The sequence below is a fragment of the Delphinus delphis genome, chromosome 15, assembly GCF_949987515.2.
Source record: "Delphinus delphis chromosome 15, mDelDel1.2, whole genome shotgun sequence".
Taxonomy (NCBI): Eukaryota; Metazoa; Chordata; class Mammalia; order Artiodactyla; family Delphinidae; genus Delphinus; species Delphinus delphis.
Genome location: NC_082697.1, coordinates 65,652,388 through 65,672,624, shown reverse-complemented (window position 1 = coordinate 65,672,624; position 20,237 = coordinate 65,652,388). Strand labels below are relative to the sequence as shown.

Genomic DNA, 20,237 nt, shown 5'->3' with positions numbered 1-20,237 from the left:
CAAAAGGTGCAAAAGAGAGGGCTTGTAACTGTGGGCACAAGTGTGACCCCCAATGTCAATCATTTGGGGTCTCTACCAATTAGGAAAAAGAATAACAACCACCTCACAGCCTAGGAAAGGAAAACACTGTGCCAAAGGGGGAAAGTATTCCACCCCCGGGAAAACAATCAAGAAATAGAACCAGAGAATAACTGGTGGAGAGAGTGCCAGTGGCGGGCAGACGTGTGTATATATATATATATATATAGAGAAGGCACACACTTGTAAACGGATTAATTCTACCTTTCTGGCTTCAGGTAAGGCTATCTGCAGCTCTCACTTCTCCTAGCCACCTCTCCCCATCTGGTCTTCTGCTGATTTCCATTCTGTTTGAGGGAGGGGGGAGCAGAAATGAAGAGATTGGACACTTGGGTCAGACCTAGGTTGAGTCCTCACTCTGCTGACCATTGGCTTCGTGAGCTTTGGTAAGTCAATCCCCCTCTCTTTCAGCCTGTGCTTCCCTAATAACAATTTTTTCATTCATTCAATTCCTATTAGTGAAGTGGCTACTATGTACTAGGCAGTGGGGTATACGGCAGTGAACAAGAGTATCTGCTCTGAGCCTGCTTTGCACATCTCACCTCAGTTAATCCCTGGACCACAATATGCAGGCGGTTATTAGCCAAACTATAGGTCACAACCTATTAGTGGATCATGAAACCATTTGTGGATTACATTCAGAATTTTATTTTAATTAAATACAATAGAATATGTCATCAAGGAATGCACACCGTAATGGTAAGCATTGTTTTATAAAACATTCATTTCACATGTGCATGTGCGTGTGTGTGTGTGTGTGTGTGTGTGTGTGTGTGTGTGTGTACAAGGAGCTGTACTGGGTCATGGCATAAACTAATTTCCTTATAGCAGATCATTGTCTCAAAGGCTTGCAAAACACTTTTCTAGGTCACAGGTTCTTTGATGACAGAGGACTTCTTCACAGTGAGCCTGACGCATTGTAGTCACTCAATTTGTGCAAGCACTGATCTCTATTTCATAGATGAGGAAACTAAGTCTTAGCGAATTGAAATACATCGCCCAGTGTTACACTATGAGTTTACCAATCATAGTGATTGGTAAAATAGGGATTTGAATCCTGGTTGCAGGCTCCAGATCCCACATATTTAACCACCATGCTACGCTATTTTGCGGCTGTAAAAATTGGGGTAATAGTAGATTATTTTGCCAGGTGGGTGAAATAATAAGTGAGCACTCTGGAAACATTAAAATACATTACGAAGGTTAATCACCTCTCAAGTTGCTTATCTCAAGCCACTTCTTTACAATATGTGAGCTGCATGAAGTCAGGGACTTTGTCTGTCACCTTGGTGCATAGTTCCCTGTTTGGCACATAGTAACTACTCAATAAATGTTTGTTGAATGAATAAACGTATCTGGGCAAGTTCAAAGTTTCCCATCAGGGGATTAGGAGTTGGCTGTTAAGACCCAAAGCTGCCTCCAGTAAGATGGTGAGTCCAGAACACTCCCCCGTCTTGCTGGTTCCTGCTCCAGATGAGAGATTTGGTTCTTCCAAATGCGCTGAAACTGGGGAAGCTGATGCTGGGATGTGAGTGGGAGTTAAGAGTAGAGCCACAGAGAGGAAAACCCCACCAAAGCAAGGGCCACAGCAATACACACTTTTTGTGGTTCACATAAATGGCATCTCCTGGACTTACGCAGTGCACAACCAAAGTACTCCTCCCAACTGTGGGGCTGGAAGTTAAATCATGTGTTTATCCCATCCGTCTCTGTTCACAGGACTTCAGGTGTCAAGGACAAGTTGGAAACCCCAAGAGGCCAAACTTTCCTTGCCTTTGGGAAAGTTTCCCCAGACCGGAAGTAGCTGAGAAGAGCAGAAAAGATGAAGTGGCTCTTCTCTTCGACCTTAATGTGGATGGTAGTGGTGGTGACCTCTTGGGTCGTCATAGCTGCAGTCTCTGACACCTCGGCAGCGAGTAAGTGCTGTGTGCGTACAGTGAGCAGTGCCCATGTTAGCAGAGGCGGTTTCGATCCCTCTCCTATTATGCTTGGGATCTGTACAGTCTTTATTCTAAATTCATTTCTTACTCTATAATGTACATAGGACTCACCCAGGAATTTTACTAAAATGCAGATTCTGATTCAGTAAGTCCAGAGTGGGGCCTGAGACTCTGCATTCTAACAAGCTCCCAGATAATGCTGCTGCTGTGGTCCTTGGATCACATATTGAGAGACTAAAGTCTAGAACATCACTAAGGCCCCCGGCACTTCACTGGAAGGTCAAGAACATATTCAACCACACAGGAGATTTGAACACACCCAGGTGGCTCCCAAATACCTCCCGTTTAACTCTTAAGTGACCATTCCATTGGGTTGCACATTGCTCCAGCTTTTCCTTGGAGAAGGGAGCTGGCCACCACCCCACAATCCCCAGCTGGGGTACTTTGGGACAGAGAGGAAATACCATCGTGTTGTCGTGGTTAAGAGCCCACACTCTATGGTCCTGCCACCTCGGTTTGTGTCCTAACTCTGCTGCTCACCAGTGGAGCAAGTGGCTTAAAACTTCTGAATCTTGTTTCCTCACCTTTAAAATAAGGGCAAATACAAAAGTCATTCCCCAGGGCCATTGGAGAGGATTCAATGAGCTAATGAATAGAAAGTGCCTATCCCAGCGTCTGGCATATACTAGGTGCTTAATAAACAACAGCTCACTATCTTTACTGTTATCGCGTTGGCCAGAAGGTTCGTTTGGATTTCTCCATACGATCTTATTATTATTGTCACAGAGGAACAAAGTGTGACTGCCACCGCCAGATAGAGAGAGGAAGCAGGGAAGGAGATCTGAGCAAAAGGCATAGAGTGTACCAAGTCGGGGAAGGGGTGACAGGGTCACCTAAGTGCTACCAAAGGTCAAGAACTCTGCATTATTCCTCTGGAGGTGGAAAGGTGGACATTTGAAAAGAAGACACAGCTTGAAGGCAATGCTTAGACACCATCAGGGGAGTTTGGTTTGTTTCTTTCGAAGGTGGTCGGCTATGAGCTAAGTCTTAAAGAACGTGGGTACCCTAAGGGCCACGGGAAGAGTCTCTGGGTGACCAGTGGCCTAGCGGCCTCCACTCTGAGTCTGATTTCTTCTGTCTGCAGGAAGCTGCTCTGAATGTCACAGCAATGCCACCTGCTCGGAGGATGGGGCTGCCACTACGTGCTCCTGCCAGGCGGGCTTCACTGGCGACGGCCTCGAGTGCGAGGACCTGGACGAATGCGCCACTCCTGGGACACACAACTGCTCCGCCCCCAGCAGCTGCGTGAACGCCCCAGGTTCCTACACGTGCGTCTGCCCCGAAGGCTTCCGCCTGAGCTCCGAGCTCGGCTGCACGGACGTGGATGAGTGTGCAGAGCCAGGGCTCAGCCACTGCCACACCCTGGCCTCCTGCGTCAACAGCGAGGGCAACTACTCGTGCGTGTGCCCCGCGGGCTACTGGGGGGACGGGAGGCACTGTGAGTGCTCCCCGGGCTCCTGCGGGCCTGGCCTGGACTGCGTGCACGAGGGCGACACGCTCGTGTGCGCCGACCCGTGCCAGGCCCACCGTATCCTGGACGAGTACTGGCGCAGCGCCCAGTACGGCGCGGGCTACGCCTGTGACTCCGACGTGGCCGGCTGGTACCGCTTCGTGGGCCAGGGCGGCGTGCGCCTGGCCGAGACCTGCGTGCCTGTCCTGCGCTGCAACACGGCCGCCCCCATGTGGCTCAATGGCACGCACCCGTCGAGCAGCGAGGGCATCGTGAGCCGCAGGGCCTGCGCGCACTGGAGCGGCCACTGCTGCCTGTGGGACACGCTCGTCCAGGTGAAGGCCTGTGCCGACGGCTACTATGTCTACAACCTGACGGCGCCCCCCGAGTGCCATCTGGCTTACTGCACAGGTGAGTGGGTGACTCCCTGCCACCGCCACCGGGCCGCGTGGGCGCCCCGAGGGACTGGAGCGCATCTTTGTTGATTGTCTGTCTATAACCCTGCAGACCCCGGCTCCGTGGAGGGGACGTGTGAGGAGTGCAGTGTAGATGAGGACTGCAAATCGGATAATGGCAGATGGCACTGCCAGTGCAAACAGGACCTCAGCATCACTGGTGAGGCCAGCGGGGAGGAGGGGAGGTGCTGAGAAATGTCAGCGACCAGGGGAGGGACACATTCCTGTGTGGGAATTGGGGGCCTGTGGGGATGATCCAGGGAATGCTTATTATCCAATCTGAGTGGAAAGCCGGTCCGGTAACATCCATTTAATCCAGCAAGAAGCTCTCTGGGCTCCCAGAGCTTGGGGAACAACCTCACCCCCAGCCTTCTTTCCGAGGCCCCCTGCACCACAGTGGATACGCAGGTGGCTGCCACCTGTTCGCCCGAGGCTACCTGAACCATATTCCTGCAGCACAAGAATGCAGGCGTGGCCCGCAGTCTGCAGTTTCTTGGGCCCGGCCCTCCACTGACCAGCTGAGGACCCTGAGCTGGGCCCTGGCCATCTCTAAACCTGTTTCCCCATATGTATAATGCCTGAAGCAGGCTAGTATTTCCCAAATTCCAGTCCTGATTTTAGTCACATCCTTCTTTTAAGTAAACTTGGGACATTGAAGTTCACTGCTGTGTCTGTCTGTGGGAAGTAACACTTACCCCTACGTAGACGGTAACAGTAAAAATGAAAGAAAGTTATTCAATTTCAGCAGCTGTGTAAATGCTTCAATTTAAAAAGTCCAACCGTATTTTGTTATGTGCTGCAAATACTTAGCCAGAGGTCTGCGCTCTGTTGTTTCAAAGGAAAATTACCAAGTGTAGGGCACTGAAAACATTAGCAGCTATTGAGGACTGTCTCCTTGATGTAGAAAGGATGGAAAGAAATTGCAGTTAACTTATTAGCTTTTTTTGTTTGCTTGTTGTGTTGTTTTGTTTTCTTTTCCTGGGATTCAATGTTATTTAATGCCTGGGCAGTGAACGACCCAAAGATAATACTGTTCTTTGTATACAACCTACTCTTAGGGTAACATGGTCTGGTGGTTGGTCACGTGGCTCCATCCAGTGAGCTGGGAATCCAGTCTCATGTCTCCATCTCTCTCAGAAGGGAGACCACAGCGGCAGACCGAAGCGAGTCTGAGTACCCCCAGCTGGTGACCAACCTGGCTAGCTGGGCCTGGGCCCTGGGGATGTACCGTACCCTGAATTGTGGTCCCAGACCTCCCTCCAATCCTGCCTTCTCTAATCATTTCAGATCTCTCCCTCCTGGAGCGCAGGCTGGAATGTGGGGTCAATGACATTAAGCTGTCCCTGGGCAAGTGCCAGGTCCAGAGCCTGGGCTTTGAGAAGGTCTTCATGTACCTGCGGGACAGCCAGTGCTCGGGCTTCACTGAGAGGGGCGACCGGGACTGGATGTCCGTGGTGACCCCAGCCAGGGATGGGCCCTGTGGGACGGTGATGACGGTACGTTCTGGCCAACGTGGGACAGGGTCAGAGCACTGCCTGGTTCAAGCCTAGCCCTACCACTTGCTAGCTGTGTGAGTTTGGGTGACTTAGTTAACCTAGCTGTGCCTCAGCTTCCTCAGCTGTAACATGGAGTAATAATAGTACCTTCTGCATAGGGTTAAGAGGGTTAAAGGAGTTAATGTGTGTGAAATGATTAGGACGGTGACTGGCACATAATAAGTGCTCGGTAAATGTTAGCTGCAAATAAGAGGATGATCCATAGTGATAGGTCCCCATTTTACAGATGGGAAAGGTAAGGCCCAGACAGTGCAATGACTATTCTAAGCCAGTAGGTATCAGCGCTGAGTTCAGAAGCAGATCTGTTTGTCTCTGGCCATCCTGGGAGGCAGGGTCTGCATCACTGATGTTTGTAGACCCAGGACCTCAGCTATAGAAGCCTCCTCCAAAGGGACCCAGAGGTAAACACTTGTGTGAGTGGGCTCTGCTTCCTCCCCTCTCCCTCATCCCCCAAAAGAAAAAGAAAGAGGACAAAAGAAACAAGGAAAAAATTGTCATTTGCCAGATATGGTTTTTTGAAGTTCCACCATTAATGATGACTCGGTACGTGGTTTTCAGTCTTTGTAGTGTTTGCGAGAGGAAGCATGGGGTGATGGGAAGAGTCCAGGCTTGTTAGAGCCCCCGGACCAGGGGCAAGTCACGCAGTTCCCATGAACTTCTGTCTCCTTTCAAGAGGCAGGGAGGTGCTTGCCTTGCCTCTTAGGGTCATTGCATGGTCAGTGCAATGATGCAATATGAGCGTTTAGCTGGGGTGAGGGAGGGGGGCTAGCACATGAGTCGTGCTCACGGAAACTGGGAGGGCAGTTTCAACACCTTTGGCTCTGAATCTTACTCAGATTCTATGCCCCTTTCCACCCTCCCTCCCCCCACCTCCCCACCCTAACACAGAGGAATGAAACTCATGCCACATACAGCAACACTCTCTACCTGGCAGATGAGCTCATCATCCGTGACCGCAACATCAAAATCAACTTCGCGTGCTCCTATCCCCTGGACATGAAAGTCAGCCTGAAGACCTCCCTGCAGCCAATGGTCAGGTGCGGCCAGAGAGGGTCCCCAACGTCCCTGGCCGGCTCCACCCCACAACCCCTTAGGCACCAGGCCCTTAGCTTCCCTGTCAACTGCCGCCCATAAGAAGCTGGGTGGAGGGAGGTGGCTGGGAGGTAGTGTTGGACTCCATAAGGAGCCCCTAAGGAGCCCAGCTAGGAAGTCTGGGGGCTGCTTTCAAATCCTGGCTCCATCCCACAGATGGCTTTGGGAAGTTGATGGCCCGCTCCGAGTGTCAGTCTTCTCATATGTGAAATGGGTTTGGCAATGCTCGACTGTCTTTCTTAGAAGCACAAAAGTGCTCTGCAGAGGTGAAACCGATGTTAGGGTCCCTGGCTTATCAGAGGGGTAGGGTGGTTGGACCAGAGGAAAGGAGGGAGAGGTCTCAGTTCAGACCTGCTATGGGACTGGGCAAATTGTACCCCATATCTGGACCTCAGTTTCTTTCTCTGTAAATGGAAGGAGTTTGAATAAAGAGGGGTTTACAATTTATGCTTCTTGGAGTGTGAGGGTCTTTAACGAGGTGATTTAGGGGTGGGAACCAGAAAACTTCCACCCACGTTGAGGGCCACATGAGGTTTTATTTTTTTCCTATTTTTTAAATTGAAGTATAGTTGATTTACAATGTTGTGTCCATTATGGTTTATCATAGGATATTGAATACAGTTCCCTGTGCTCTACCGTAGGACCTTGTTGTTTATCCATTCTGTATATAAAGCTTACATCTGCTAACCCCAACCTCCCACTCCATCCCTCCCCAACCCCCTCACAAGTCTGTTCTCTATGTCCGTGAGTCTTGGCAACCACAAGTCTGTTCTCTATGTCCGTGAGTCTGTTTCTGTTTCATAGATAGGTTCATTTGTGTCATATTTTAGATTCCACATATAAGTGATATCATATGGTATTTGTCTTTCTCCTTCTGACTTACTTCACTTAGTATGATAATCTCTAGTTGCATCCATATTGCTGCAAATGGCATTATTTCATCCTTTTTTATAGCTGAGTAGTATTCCTTTGTATATATATGTACCACATCTTTATCAGTTTTATTATTTAAAAAAATAAAAGGATCCTGTTGCTGAATAAACTTGAAAATCTCTGAATAGGATGAATCACAAGCCAATGAAGCTGATACTGGAAAAAAATAATAGTTGTAATAATAACAAGTGTTTACTGAGAGCTGACCATATGTCAGGCATTGTGCTAAGTGCTCTCCATGGAACATCTCATTGAAAGCTTAGCGCACCCCAGGAGGTGTAAGTATTATTATTATTCCCATTATACAGATATGGAAATTGAAGGTCAAAGAAGGTTTAGTAAATTGTCCAAAGTTGTAGAGGCTAGTAAATGACAGAGCTGGGATTCAAACCCAGGCCGTCAGGCATAGAGTCCCCACTCTACCATGACCTTTTCTTTGAAGCTTGCCCACGGTCACATGTTCCCTGGGCCAACCAGACTTGGGGAAGGACACTGGGCACTGATGAGGGTGCTTGGCTGACTTGAAGGAAGACAGTTACTCATTGTCTGCCTTTGTGTGGAGCATCACCTGGCCAAGCAGTGCCCTGGAGCAACGTGGCCATGTCTCAGGCCTGGTAGGTTGCAGGGAACAACACATCTGTATGCAGATCTCTCTCTGGCTTGAGCTAGAAATCTCATTCCAGTCTAACCAAGTCCAAACCAATAACCCCATTCTCACCTCTGAAATGGACTTCCACATGACTATTCCTCATGTACCCCATTTCCTCGGGCATCAGTCTTTCAGTGTCCTTTGTAGGATAATCCCATGGAGTCTACGTCAGTGTGGCTGTTTTTAATGTGATTTAAAATAACCCATTTTACAACCCCCAATCTTCTGCTGTTGGTGGAGCCAGAACTCTGACTAAGGCCTGTAGGACTCATAGCCCATCTTTTTAAACTGTTCTGGATTAAGACCAAAAACGGAATCTCGGTGATTCCCTAGAGAAAGTGCTCGCGGCCCTTCTTGAACGCAGGGGCCACACCTGAGGGGGTGGACATGTTACAGAAAATACGGTCTATGGATCAGAAGCGGCAGCATCACCCGGGAGCTCGTTAGAAAAGCAGAACCCTGAGCCCCACCCCAAACCTACAGAACCAGAACCGGCATTTCACCAAGATCCCTAAGTGATCTGTGTGTAGTTTACAGAGCAATGGTTGGTGGGTTCCAGTCCTATTGCTGGATAAAAATGCAAGTAACTGGCAGGACCTGCTTAGGAATGCAGACCAGAAGGGATGACCTGTCTGTTGTTGTTCTCAGCTCTGGTTCTCTCACCAGCCCCTCTCCTCCCGCAGCGCCCTAAACATCAGCATGGGTGGGACCGGAACGTTCACCGTGTGGATGGCGCTCTTCCAGAGCCCTGCCTATGTGCAGCCCTACCAAGGCTCGTCCGTGACCCTGTCCACCGAGGCGTTTCTCTATGTGGGCACCATGCTGGATGGGGGCGACTTGTCCCGGTTTGCACTGCTGATGACCAACTGCTATGCCACACCCAGCAGCAATGCCACAGACCCCTTGAAGTACTTCATCATCCAGGACAGGTAAGGCCCATGGATGGAATTTGGGAGCAGGGAGGGTCTTTGGACTTGGATGGGTACAAAGTACATTTTTATATTCATTCACCTCTAGCTGAAGTTTAGCATTGCCATTCCTTATGATATAGGCAAGAAACCACAGAAATATTAGCAGGACATATGAAAACATTTGCAGACATCATGCTTTTTAGTTACTATAGTATTAGAACTTCTACTAGATATTATTTGATGTAATATCAAATCCATGCACTTGTAAATATATATACATTTATATAATAGATATGTAAATATATAATGCATGTATCAAAAGTTTTAATATTTTAAGAGCTATGTTTAATTGGTTTTCTTTATAATCTTATGTAATTTAGTTTATGCATTTAAGGCATTATTTTTGAGGAGGGAAGCATGGGCTTCACCAGATGGTGGAGGGGGTCCAGGACTCAGAAAAGGATGAGAAACCTGATGGAGAGGCAGGCCCCAGGCAGGAGCAGGCTGGCACTTGGCTGGGAGGAGTGCAGTGAAGGTACGGTTAGCCAAGGGCCAACTGAAACAGGCAGGACACAGATGGGCTGCTTTTGGCTCAAGTGCATTAGAGAACCATGAACCACACTGTGAGAAAGTAGCTCACAGTTTCATTCATAAATTGAACAGATATTTTTGGAAGTTTACGTGTGCCAGGCTGTGTGAATAACAGTGAATACAAGGGACAAAAATCTCTGCCCCCATATAGCTGATATTCTAAGCAGGGAGACCAACAATTAAACAAAAGTGACATCCATGGCATGCATATTAATGATGAAGGGGCTATGGAAAAAAAAACCTAAGCAGGAAAAGGGGAGGGCATTTGCCATTTTAATAGAACAATCAGAGAGAGCACTCCCAGGAGACCCTGACCTATTTCTGTTTCAGTTCTCTTAGAATCTGCATGGTCAAATCAAGGGGGGAAGTCTCAGCCGGGTGCTCATCTGAGGCTCACACTTCTGTTATTTGCTAATCTCCCTTTGCAACGAAAAGAAAGGAGAGTAGAAGTCTGTTTGGGGCCTTTTCCAGTCAACAGTGTCTAAGTAAAATGTAATAGCACTGTTTTACTTTATATTTATTAGTATGGTCACGTTTTATATATGGCAACTAATACCGGTTTGCTATTTGTGGTTGTGATCTTCTAAAAAATAGATGTATTTCAGTAAAACGGTGTGTAGATTTAAAGAAAAATAGTAATAATACTGTAATAATGTAAAATAATAATACAGATATTGGGAAACAGGAAAGCATTCATGGAGACGGTTTCTGGATAAGGCAGAAAAAGAACTGAAATTTGGAAAATGCTGGCATGACCTCGATTGGGGCATCATGGACACTTGGGGTTCATATCTTGATTTTGCTATTTCTTAGTTTGAGACACCAGTCAGCTCATCTCTCTGGATATTCATGTTTTCATATGTGAAATAGGCATAAATAAAACCTACCATGCAGGGATTTTTTAAGCATTTTTTTTTTTTGTCTGAGTATAAAGGTAGAGCATGTACATTGTGGGAAGCTTGGAAAGTTTTGAAAAAGAAGCATGAAGAAATGCTGGCTGTGGCCCTGTGTTTCTGCCACGGCATGGGTGGGAGCTGGGCTGAGGACCGCCAGTCTGTGAGAGGCTCAGAATATCACGGGGTGTGTAAAGAGGAGACAAGTTGGGGAGACCATGGGCAGCTAGAGGAGACACGTAGGTGCCTTGCTTGGGTTGGGTGCCTGGGGCTGCCGAGGGCAGTGCTGGGTGCCACTCTCTCTGCCTTTCATGAGGTGGGTCCCCTTAACCTCAGGGCTTTTATTTTGCCAAGCGAAGTCGGATCTGAATTGTAGGGGACACAGAGCAGAGTGAACACCACCCCCAGAAGTTCCTTTCTCGCTTCTCCTATGCAATCATCCTTCAGCCCCTTTTCTAAATCCATTTTGAGCAGATCGTGTGAAAGGGCAGACAGGGTACCTGATCTGCCTGCCGAGAGTACTGCTCCAGCCCAGCACCCGTGGGAGTCTCCGAACGTGCGGTTTTGAGTTTCTATCCATGTGTTCGGGTGTGTTGTGTATGTGTGTAGATAAGCACACACACTCCAATTTGGTCAGTGGCCCTCAGTGCTCAGACGTTTCCACTGTTAAAATTAACACCAGGCACCAGTGAACAGCCAATAAATGGTAGGTAATGATTCCTGCATGCCATTTCCTGGGAAATCAGGAAGTGCTGACTTTAGGATGGTTGCAGCTCTGTACCGATGACATTTTTACTTTAGAATCATATATATGTATCACCTATTGTACGTCACATGCTGTAATAAGTACTTTGTAATTTTAACTCATTTAATCCTTGCAACTATCTTATGGTGTGGGCTACAATGATTATTCCTCCTACGTAGATAGGGAAACAAGCTCAGAAAGGTTAAGTAAATGGCCCACGGTCACACAGCTAATAAGTGGTGGAGTGAGATTTAAATCCAGGAAGTCTGGCCCCAGAGTGTTTGCTTAACCAACCATGTTATATGACGTAAACTTCCCAGATGTCCACTCACGGAGGACTCAACCATCCAAGTGGAGGAGAATGGGGAGTCCCCTCAGGGGCGCTTTTCTGTCCAGATGTTCCGTTTTGCTGGAAACTATGACCTGGTCTACCTGCACTGTGAAGTGTACCTCTGCGACACCGTGAATGAAAAGTGCAAACCTGTGAGTCACCTCCCCTCCCTCAGCCTGCTCGCCACGTCCTCCGCCACGCCCAGCTCCCATAACCGAAGACATTTGGCCACAGGTTCAAAGAAAACATATAGACATGTTTCTGTTTTAGTACAGGGGTAGACAGAGCAATAAGATGAGGCTGCTGTAGCCGGGCAGGAGACCTAGGCTGTGGGGAAGTCAGGTGGGGTCAGGGCAGTGCAACAGGACCTCTGGCTTACCTGCAAGCTTGTGTTCTAATAACAGAAACTGATATTTTTAAGCACTGAGTGCGACTTATGTGTGTAAACTTTTTAATACTTCACAGCGGCTCTGGGAAGGAGGTATTTTACCAGTCCCTTTTTCTATATGGGGAGAGAGGCGCAGAGGCTCAGTGACTTTCCTAAGATCATACATCTAACATATGGGAGAGCTGGGACATGAGCCCACGTATACCGATCTCCTAACAACCCCTGCCTCTACCATCCTCAAGTCCCGGCCTGAGGCAGGAGGTTGCTCCTGTGAAGGATGTAGCCCACTCCCCCTGGCAGGGCCACATTCAGTCTCCCTTGTGGAAAGGTTTCTTTGTCACCCTCTCCCTGCAGACCTGCTCCGAGACCAGATTCCGCAGGGGGAGCTTCATAGACCAAACCCGTGTCCTAAACTTGGGTCCCATCACACGGAAAGGTAAGAGGGCCCCTCCCTTCCCCACATTCCTGGCAAGAAATGTTCTCTGGAGGTGAGGAGGGGTGACAGAACCTGGCACTTGGGGTCTTACTGGGGTCTGAAGAACTGGAGCAAGTAAATCCTGCGAGGCGAGGTAGACTATAAGCTGCCTTCCTCTGGCCGGTTCTCATTCATTCATTCATTGCACAGCTGGCTTCTCATGCCTGCCTTGTGCCAGGCCTTGTGCTAGTGGCTAGGGTCTCAGGATGAGCAGCAACAGGTACGAGGCTGGCTCATGTGGCACTTACGGACCAGGAGGGGAGACATCATTCAAATAATCATGTATCTCTGCAGTTGCGATAAGTGCAGTCACGAAAATGGATCAGGAACTCTGAGCTCTTACGGCAGGGGGAGCAGACCTAGTGAGGAGGGTTGGGGAAGAATGGAGCTGAGGTTTGGAAATTGAGAAGGGATTAACTAAGAGGGGTCAGGAGAAGCAGAGGAGAGGGAGGAATCCCAGGGAGAGAGTAAGAGCATGGGCAAAGGGCCTGTGGCAGGAGGGAGCCTACCGTGCTAGAGTAACTGGGATAAAGCCAGGCAGGCTGGAAGGAGGAGGGTGAGCTGATGCAGGTTGGGGACCAAACCATGTGAGTCCTTAAAGTACTTCTTCTCTTTCTTCTCCTCCCCTCCCCCTCCCCCTCCCCCTCCTCCTCCTCCCCCTCCTCCCCCTCCCCCTCCTTTTAATTGAAATATAATTGACATGTGGTTCTTGCTAAGGTTTTGGGCCTTTCTCTTGAAAGTAGCTGGCAGCCCCTGAGGGGTCCAAAGCAGGGGAGTGACATGATCAGATTGGGATTTCAAAAAGACCACTCTAGCTGCAAGGAAGAGCAGATGGAAGGGGCTTCACCCAGGCTTCCCCTGCACTGATCCTTCTGTTTCCTCCCACAGGGAGCCAGGCCACAGTCTCAAGGGCTGCTCCCAGTAGCTCGGGTAAGTTCAGGTCCTCTTTGCACAGGGACTTGCACCAGAACCTTCCTCTGGGGCTTTTATCTGTGGGCCCAGGGTATGCTGGAGTACCTGGCCTGCTCGAGCTGAGCTCTGAAGAGGTGAGGGCACTTACGGAAAGTCTTAGACCTGGGGCTGCGCACATAGCCATGCTGTCCCACAACAGTGTGCGTGGACGCAGGCACGCACAGACAGGTGCACAAGAACAGAAGTCACCCAGACGTTCACACACACACGAGGTCACGTGCACATATTCACATTCACACGCAGAGGTGCATGACAGCTGTAGCTGCATATCTGTATATACAGACACATAGTCGCTTGTTACACACCTGTACACAGTGAACAAGCACCCACTCTAGATCTGAACCGTGGGCACTTCCTGAAGCCTCAAGGCTCATCTCTGCCACCTTTTTCAGGATGCCTAGTGCCGGGATGAACACAGCAGAAAAACAAGAAACGCTGTTTTTCTGCTTCTCTGCTCCTCTGACCACAAAGGCCGGGGACCGGTAGCATTTTCACGGCCCTTGATTTTTATGGCCACTGAATTGACTGAAAATCTGGACGAAAAGTGAATCCGTGTAACTCGTGTCCTGCTTGGCTCCTGGCACCTAGATCCGAGCAGGTTGTTACACCAACCTAGTATTTGACCTGAGCTAGTTCATCCCAGTATCAGTGAGCTCAGAGCTGGAGAGTCAAGGTATCCCCAAGAGGCTTACCCTTTGCGAATATCCCTCAAGGGCACCAAGGTTGAGTAAGTGCCCTTTTGAGGGGATACCAAGGCTAGTGCCTGCGGAAAGCCTGCCCTTTTCAGATTGGCCCACCTGGGAGGGCACCTTTTTCTAATTGGTTTTCAGGACAGATAAAGAGAAAGCTTCCTTTTTCTAACTGATCAGCCCAGAGAGGGTGTCCTTTCCTATTGGTCAGTTTAGAGGAAGCAGTTCATGTCAGTTTTGCACATAAACTGTGCACATCAGTGCTAGCAGCAGCCCTGTAATTACTTTCCTTTCAGGGCTCCTGAAGGTCTGGTTGCCTCTGCTTCTGTCGGCCACCTTGACCCAGATGTCTCAGTGATCCGTGGCTGGAAACCCTGTGCTCTGTGGCTACCAACTCGCTTCCTACTGACTGGTGAGGCGATGCAGGCTAGCACTCTACTCACAGAGAAAGGAGGCCACATTTCAGTCACTCTGCTCCTGTTTTCTCCCCTTTAATCCTTGCTACCAAAAAACAGCTTGTGTCTTTAAATGCTGCCTTCTCTCAAAATGGGACTTGTGATATGTCTGTACATGAGGCCCCTATCTCCTTAAATAGTGTTACAAAATAATAATTTTGAAAAGTTCAGTCTGTGAGTCATTTATTCACTCAATAAGTATTTATTGGGCACCTGCTCTATGTAGGCACTGTCCGTGGTGCTACGGATCCTATGATGAGAAAAACCAGACTCCATCCCTGCCGTCATGGACTTCATGGTCTGGTCACTGAGACTGGGTCCAACTCTAGTTCTGTGAGCTTAAATAAAATACACAATGTCTCTGAGCTTCATCCATCTATCTATCCATTCAGTCAGTCAGTCAAGAAATATTTGCTGATCACTTACTATGCGCCAGGCACTGTGCTAGCTGCTGGGGATACAGCAGAGAACAAGCCCTGCCCTCCTGGAGCTTAAGGTTTGGCAGGGGAAAAAGAACTTGAACAAGTAATGATAAGTGTGTCAGGCACTGCAGAAATGGAGGGTATAACAGGGGGCTGCTGCTTGTGCATAATGGGGATAATAGTGATACCCTCACAGGGTTCATTCAGTTTTCCAGAAAAATTTCTTTGAGCACCTAATATATGCCAGGCACTGTGCTAGGTGCTGGGGAAAGACAGACGTGAATAAGATAGACACAGCCCCTGCCTTCTGGAGTCTCACAATCCTTATAGGTGACGTACCTGGCACGTCCTCGGGACCCCTCCATCCTTTGCACTTCTCCCTCCCAATGTAGAAGATGTAGACCTGTTTACAGGGACTAGGCAGCAGAAGCAGAAGGCGGACCACTAACCCCACTGAGGGGGGATGCTTTGCAAGGGGGGCCTTCAGGAGGCTCCTTGCACACACAGCCAGAGGCTGCCCAGGAGACCTGGATATCCCAAGGGGCTCTGGACTTCTTTGACCAGTGGACCAAAGGAAGCTGATGCCGATGGGAAACGTCCACCTTGATGCCAGCTGCTTCCCTGGATGGACCCCAGCCATGGCATTCAGGAGAGACCAAGGCCCTGACCCATTATTAGAACCTCTGATCCCAGGGAAAACCACACGTGTGTATCAGCAAACTGGGGACTGTGGGGACAGCATATCTCAAGTTAAGGAACCTCTTATCACACGCAGACACGCACTGAATCCCCATGCCTGCTGCCTTTATGTAAGAGCTTTACGTGGGAGGACGTCCATGGTCAGATGGGCCTGGCTAGACATGTGCAGAATCATCTATACTTTGATTCAGGTACAAGAGAACATAAAGAAAAACAAAAACAAGGGCCAAAGGCAAGAGCCAGGAGGAAAAAGCACATCAGAATCTATCCTTTTGTCCCTCTGTTCCTTTCCTTTTCCTTTCCTTTATTTTTCTTTCTTTTTTTTTGCGGTACATGAGCCTCTCACTGTTGTGGCCTCTCCCGTTGCGGAGCACAGGCTCCGGACGCGCAGGCTCAGCGGCCACGGCTGATGGGCCCAGCCGCTCCACGGCATCTGAGATCTTCCCGGACCGGGGCACGAACCCGTGTCCCCTGCATCGGCAGGCGGACTCTCAACCACTGCGCCACCAGGGAAGCCCTTTCTTTCCTTTTTTGCTTGCTATCAGATAGTTATTCAACTCAATATTCAACAGAGATTTTGAGCATAAATTCAAGGCCGGACGCTTTTATAGGCAGCAGGGAAACTGACAGTGATCAAAACAGAGCCCTTGCTGGTAAGGAGCTTATGTTTAAAAGGGGGAAACATGTAAACAATAGCTCTGTGATATGTCAGGTGGTAACAAGCACTCAGAAGGGAGGGGGTGGGAAATGAGGGTAATAAGGCAATGAGGGTGTTATTTTACATAGGATGCTTGAGGAAGGTCTCTCTGATAAGCCGAAACTGAGAGAAGTAAGAAAATGAACCAGGGAGATATCTGAGGAAGAACATTACAGGCAGTGGGCCAGCAAGTGCAGAGGCCCTGAGGCGGGAACTTGTGTCTTTCCACCAAGCTCTCAGTGAGACTTGGGCACCATAAGTGTGAGGCATTACACACAGGAAAGGGTCTTGAGCATACATACCGTGATTTCTGTCCATTTGTTTACCCAGCAAGTACTTACTAGGTGCTGATTAGAACTGCCAAGACAGGATCCAAGTCCACAAAGATCTTAGGGCCTTCAGAGGGAGACAGATACGTTAGTGGGTAATTGAGTGTGACCGTAATCAGCCCAGAGAGGCCTAGTAGCACAGAAGAGTAGCACAAGCAAGTCTGGGGAATTTAGGGAGGACTTCCTGGAAGAGGCAAACCTGAATGCTAAGCAGTAGGAGGCTGGGCACAGAGTAATCCAGGCAGAGGGAATAGCGCATGGAAAGGTGTGGAGGGGGAAGAGTTCAGAGAACCACAAATAGGCTGGCGCATAGAGCATGTGGGGAAAATCTGTACATGAGATGGGAGCTGTGAACAGGGGTCAGATCCCAGGAAGCCTAGTGTGTGTGGGGTAGGACATATTGCTGAGAGGTGACACTGTGGCCTCTGGCTGCAGGGAGATAACAGAATCAAAGGGGACAAGAACGAAAGCAGGGAGACCCATTAGGCAGCTGTTAAAATCACCCTCCTAAGAGATGATGGTGGCCTGAATTAAGACTGATGACGTGGGGATGAGGAGGAAGGACAGGTTCAGGAATATCTGAAAGATTGATGATTATTGGAAACGTGAGGCTGAGGGAGAAAGGAAGGAGCCAGATTTCCAGCTCGGGTGACCAGGTGAGCAGTGGTACCATTGGTTAAGATAGGTTATAACGAGTAGGGTGAGATCTCTGGGAATTGATGAGTTAGGATTTGGACCTGCTAAGGTTCACGGTGCCTCGAGCATCTCAGTCCAAGTGGAGAAGTCCAGCAAGCATCTGGGTAGGCGGATCTGAAGTTCAAGGGAGTGGTCAGGGAGGGAGATAGAGATTTGGAACTCACCAGCCTGTGGATGGTACTTGAAACCATGAGATAACTTGACACCTCCCAGGGAAAGTCCGTGGAGTGACAAGAAAAATGGGACCTACCAGCATTTTCAAGGACAGCTGGAGGAAGAGAATAATTATGATGACAATGATAATGATAATGATAGAGCACGAGTATCCAGAGAGGTAGAGGAGAATCAAGAAAACAATTGGCACAGGGGAGTCAAGGAAATACAGAGCGCCTGAAGAAAGCAGTGAAAAATCCATTGACAAGAGGCCAGAAAAAATGCCCAGTGGACTTGCTTAAGAGGTGACCTGAGCAGGGCAACCTTAGCCATATGCCTCAGATTGAAATGGAGAAGTTAGAGAGGGATGGAGGAACTGACTTTGAAAAGAAGAAAGATCACCTTATCAGAAGTTGGGGAGGGACTAGAAAATGGGGGTAGATATTTATATGTTTCTAGGGGAAACACAAAGTTGAGTGAGGTCAAGTGTGATGACTTAAATTTTCTTGAGGTAGAATGCAAGACACCTGCTGAGAATGGAGGAAGTGGGGAGAGTAGGTGAGTAGTGATGGCTGCAAAGACTGTTTAAAAGGATGGAGGAGGTTGAGAGTGGCCATAGGGGAGACTGGGGGGGTACCTGGCCAACATGAATGGATCAGCGGGCTATTTTGTGGGCTCAGATGAATTTCTGAATCCGGCATTTGTAGTTGTTATAAATTTCACATTTAGGGGATTCTTCTCCAAATGCACTAGGAGTAGAGAAGGTGGCTTGTACCATCTCTTCCTTGTCCATGTTGAGGTTTTCCTGAAAGGTTTTACCAACGCCAAGACCCCCCATGCTCCCCGACCCTGTAGCCTTGCCTCCTTAAAGAGGCCCAGAGTAACAGAAAAGGCAATGGCTATTTATTCTGCTAAAGCTGTGACCCTTTTGTTAATTCTGTAATATCTACCTTGCCACAAAAGCCAGGTCCAAGCCTGGAATTTAAAAGTCCAAGGTCTTCAGCTTCCTCTCAGTTTTCTACCTTCCAATCTCTAGGGTAACCCACATGCCAAAAGGTTCTTCTGATGCTTATTTTGTCCGAGGACAGGGGCTATCCTTTGCTAGCCCGCGATTCACACATCTCCACATTGGCCCTTCCCAGACTCCTCAGCACCGAGCATCTGAAGTTGGGTAGATTCTATGGGCCAAAAATCAGAAACACCCATCCCCCCCTTCCTTCCTTACTCCCTTGCTCTAACTGACTTCAAGCTGAGTGGCATCCAGACAAAAGCAGAAGTGTTTTAAGGTGATTAGCTAGGAACACAAGGTACAATTGAAAATCCCTTGAGCAAACAAGCGTGTGTTTGATTTCTCTCCACTTCCCTTTGGATGTTAATCCTTTAATATCCAAATCCTTCCTTTTGATTAGCATTTGGTTTCTGGTGATAAATATGGTACCAGCTTCATTGGTTTATCGTGAGGATTAAATGTGAGAAGTAATGGGTGCAAAGCACTCGGAGGGGCCCAGTGTGTTCAGCCTTCAGTACGTGCTGCTCCTGTTTATAGAGAAGCATTTGCATGAAGGAGGGACTGCTGGGGGGATGGGGGGAGAACAAAGGGGCCTTCCTTCACCATCCTTTGTGGTAAATTGTTTATCTTACCTGCACCCAACCAGCCCAGTGTATGCCTGGTAGGCTAACTCCAGTCACACCTCTGTACCAATCGTGGAGAGCCACATGGGTGGGAAACTGCAATAAAAGGAAGGTCCACAGCAGGCTTGCGTTCCCATGGCCAGAGAAGGAGGAGGAACGCTCTGTGTTCTCACTTCCAGGTAAGTCCTGCTTCAAGCCCCAGCAGTCTTTCTCCTGATCCTGGGGGCCTCCCCCAACCCTTGACTCACTGGAATTGCTAGGGCTGCTTGTTTCTGGAAGCTTTCAGAACCCAGCAAGGAGTTTGCACCCTGGCCCTTGTCGAGGGCTCCAGATATGACTCTATGTCCAGTTCAGCCATGACTCCAGGCACCTGCTGGCTGCTCCAGGGCTAAAGGTGCCCCTCACCCTTGTCCCTGGACACCCCACCGAGAAGACAGGCCTCTACTTGGGATTTTTTTTTTTTAATATTTATTTATTTGGTTGCACTGGGTCTTAGTTGCAGCAGGTGGGCTCCTTAGTTGCGTCTCATGGGCTCCTTTGTTGTGGCATGCGAACTCTTAGTTGCAGCATGCATGTGGGATCTAGTTCCCTGACCAGGGATCGAACCCAGGCCCTCTGCATTGGGGGCGTGGAGTCTCATCCACTGTACCACCTGGGAAGTCCCTCTACTTGGGATTTTATCTCTAAGAATTACCAGTCCCGGGCTCTCTCTCATAACAGATTCACGCTATCCCTTCCAGAAACAGACCTCTATCTTCAACTGAAGTCTTACAGAGGCTGTACGAAGTTATCCAAAGATTTTTCCATTTGAGGAGAGTTTCCCAGAAGAGGAAGTGTTATTTATTTGAGTGCTGACAGGCTCTTCACAGCTCTTTGTTTCTATCCACTCCCTCCCCATTTATTATTCATTCATCCCTCAAACCCCTATCGAGCAACTCTTGTGCGT

The 20,237-nt window shown here is 48.7% G+C and overlaps 1 protein-coding gene across 1 annotated transcript; it reads left to right on the top strand.

Moving 5' to 3' along the window:
* Positions 1-250: 250 nt before the first annotated feature.
* Positions 251-14,795, top strand: UMOD (uromodulin). The gene is made up of 11 exons (XM_060033060.1): positions 251-296; positions 1,798-1,994; positions 3,163-3,939; positions 4,036-4,143; positions 5,271-5,479; positions 6,428-6,576; positions 8,897-9,142; positions 11,674-11,836; positions 12,427-12,508; positions 13,436-13,477; positions 14,505-14,795. The coding sequence occupies exons 2-11, from the start codon at positions 1,901-1,903 to the stop codon at positions 14,564-14,566; spliced, it is 1,932 nt and encodes a 643-aa protein (XP_059889043.1). The 5' UTR covers positions 251-296; positions 1,798-1,900; the 3' UTR covers positions 14,567-14,795.
* Positions 14,796-20,237: the final 5,442 nt, after the last annotated feature.

Excerpts from the sequence above, each read along its gene's own strand:
- UMOD (XM_060033060.1), top strand. The coding sequence starts at position 1,901 with ATGAAGTGGCTCTTCTCTTCGACCTTAATGTGGATGGTAGTGGTGGTG. Across the intron at positions 6,577-8,896 it reads TCCCTGCAGCCAATGGTCAG|CGCCCTAAACATCAGCATGG; the intron begins GTGCGGCCAGAG and ends CTCCTCCCGCAG. Across the intron at positions 9,143-11,673 it reads TACTTCATCATCCAGGACAG|ATGTCCACTCACGGAGGACT; the intron begins GTAAGGCCCATG and ends TAAACTTCCCAG.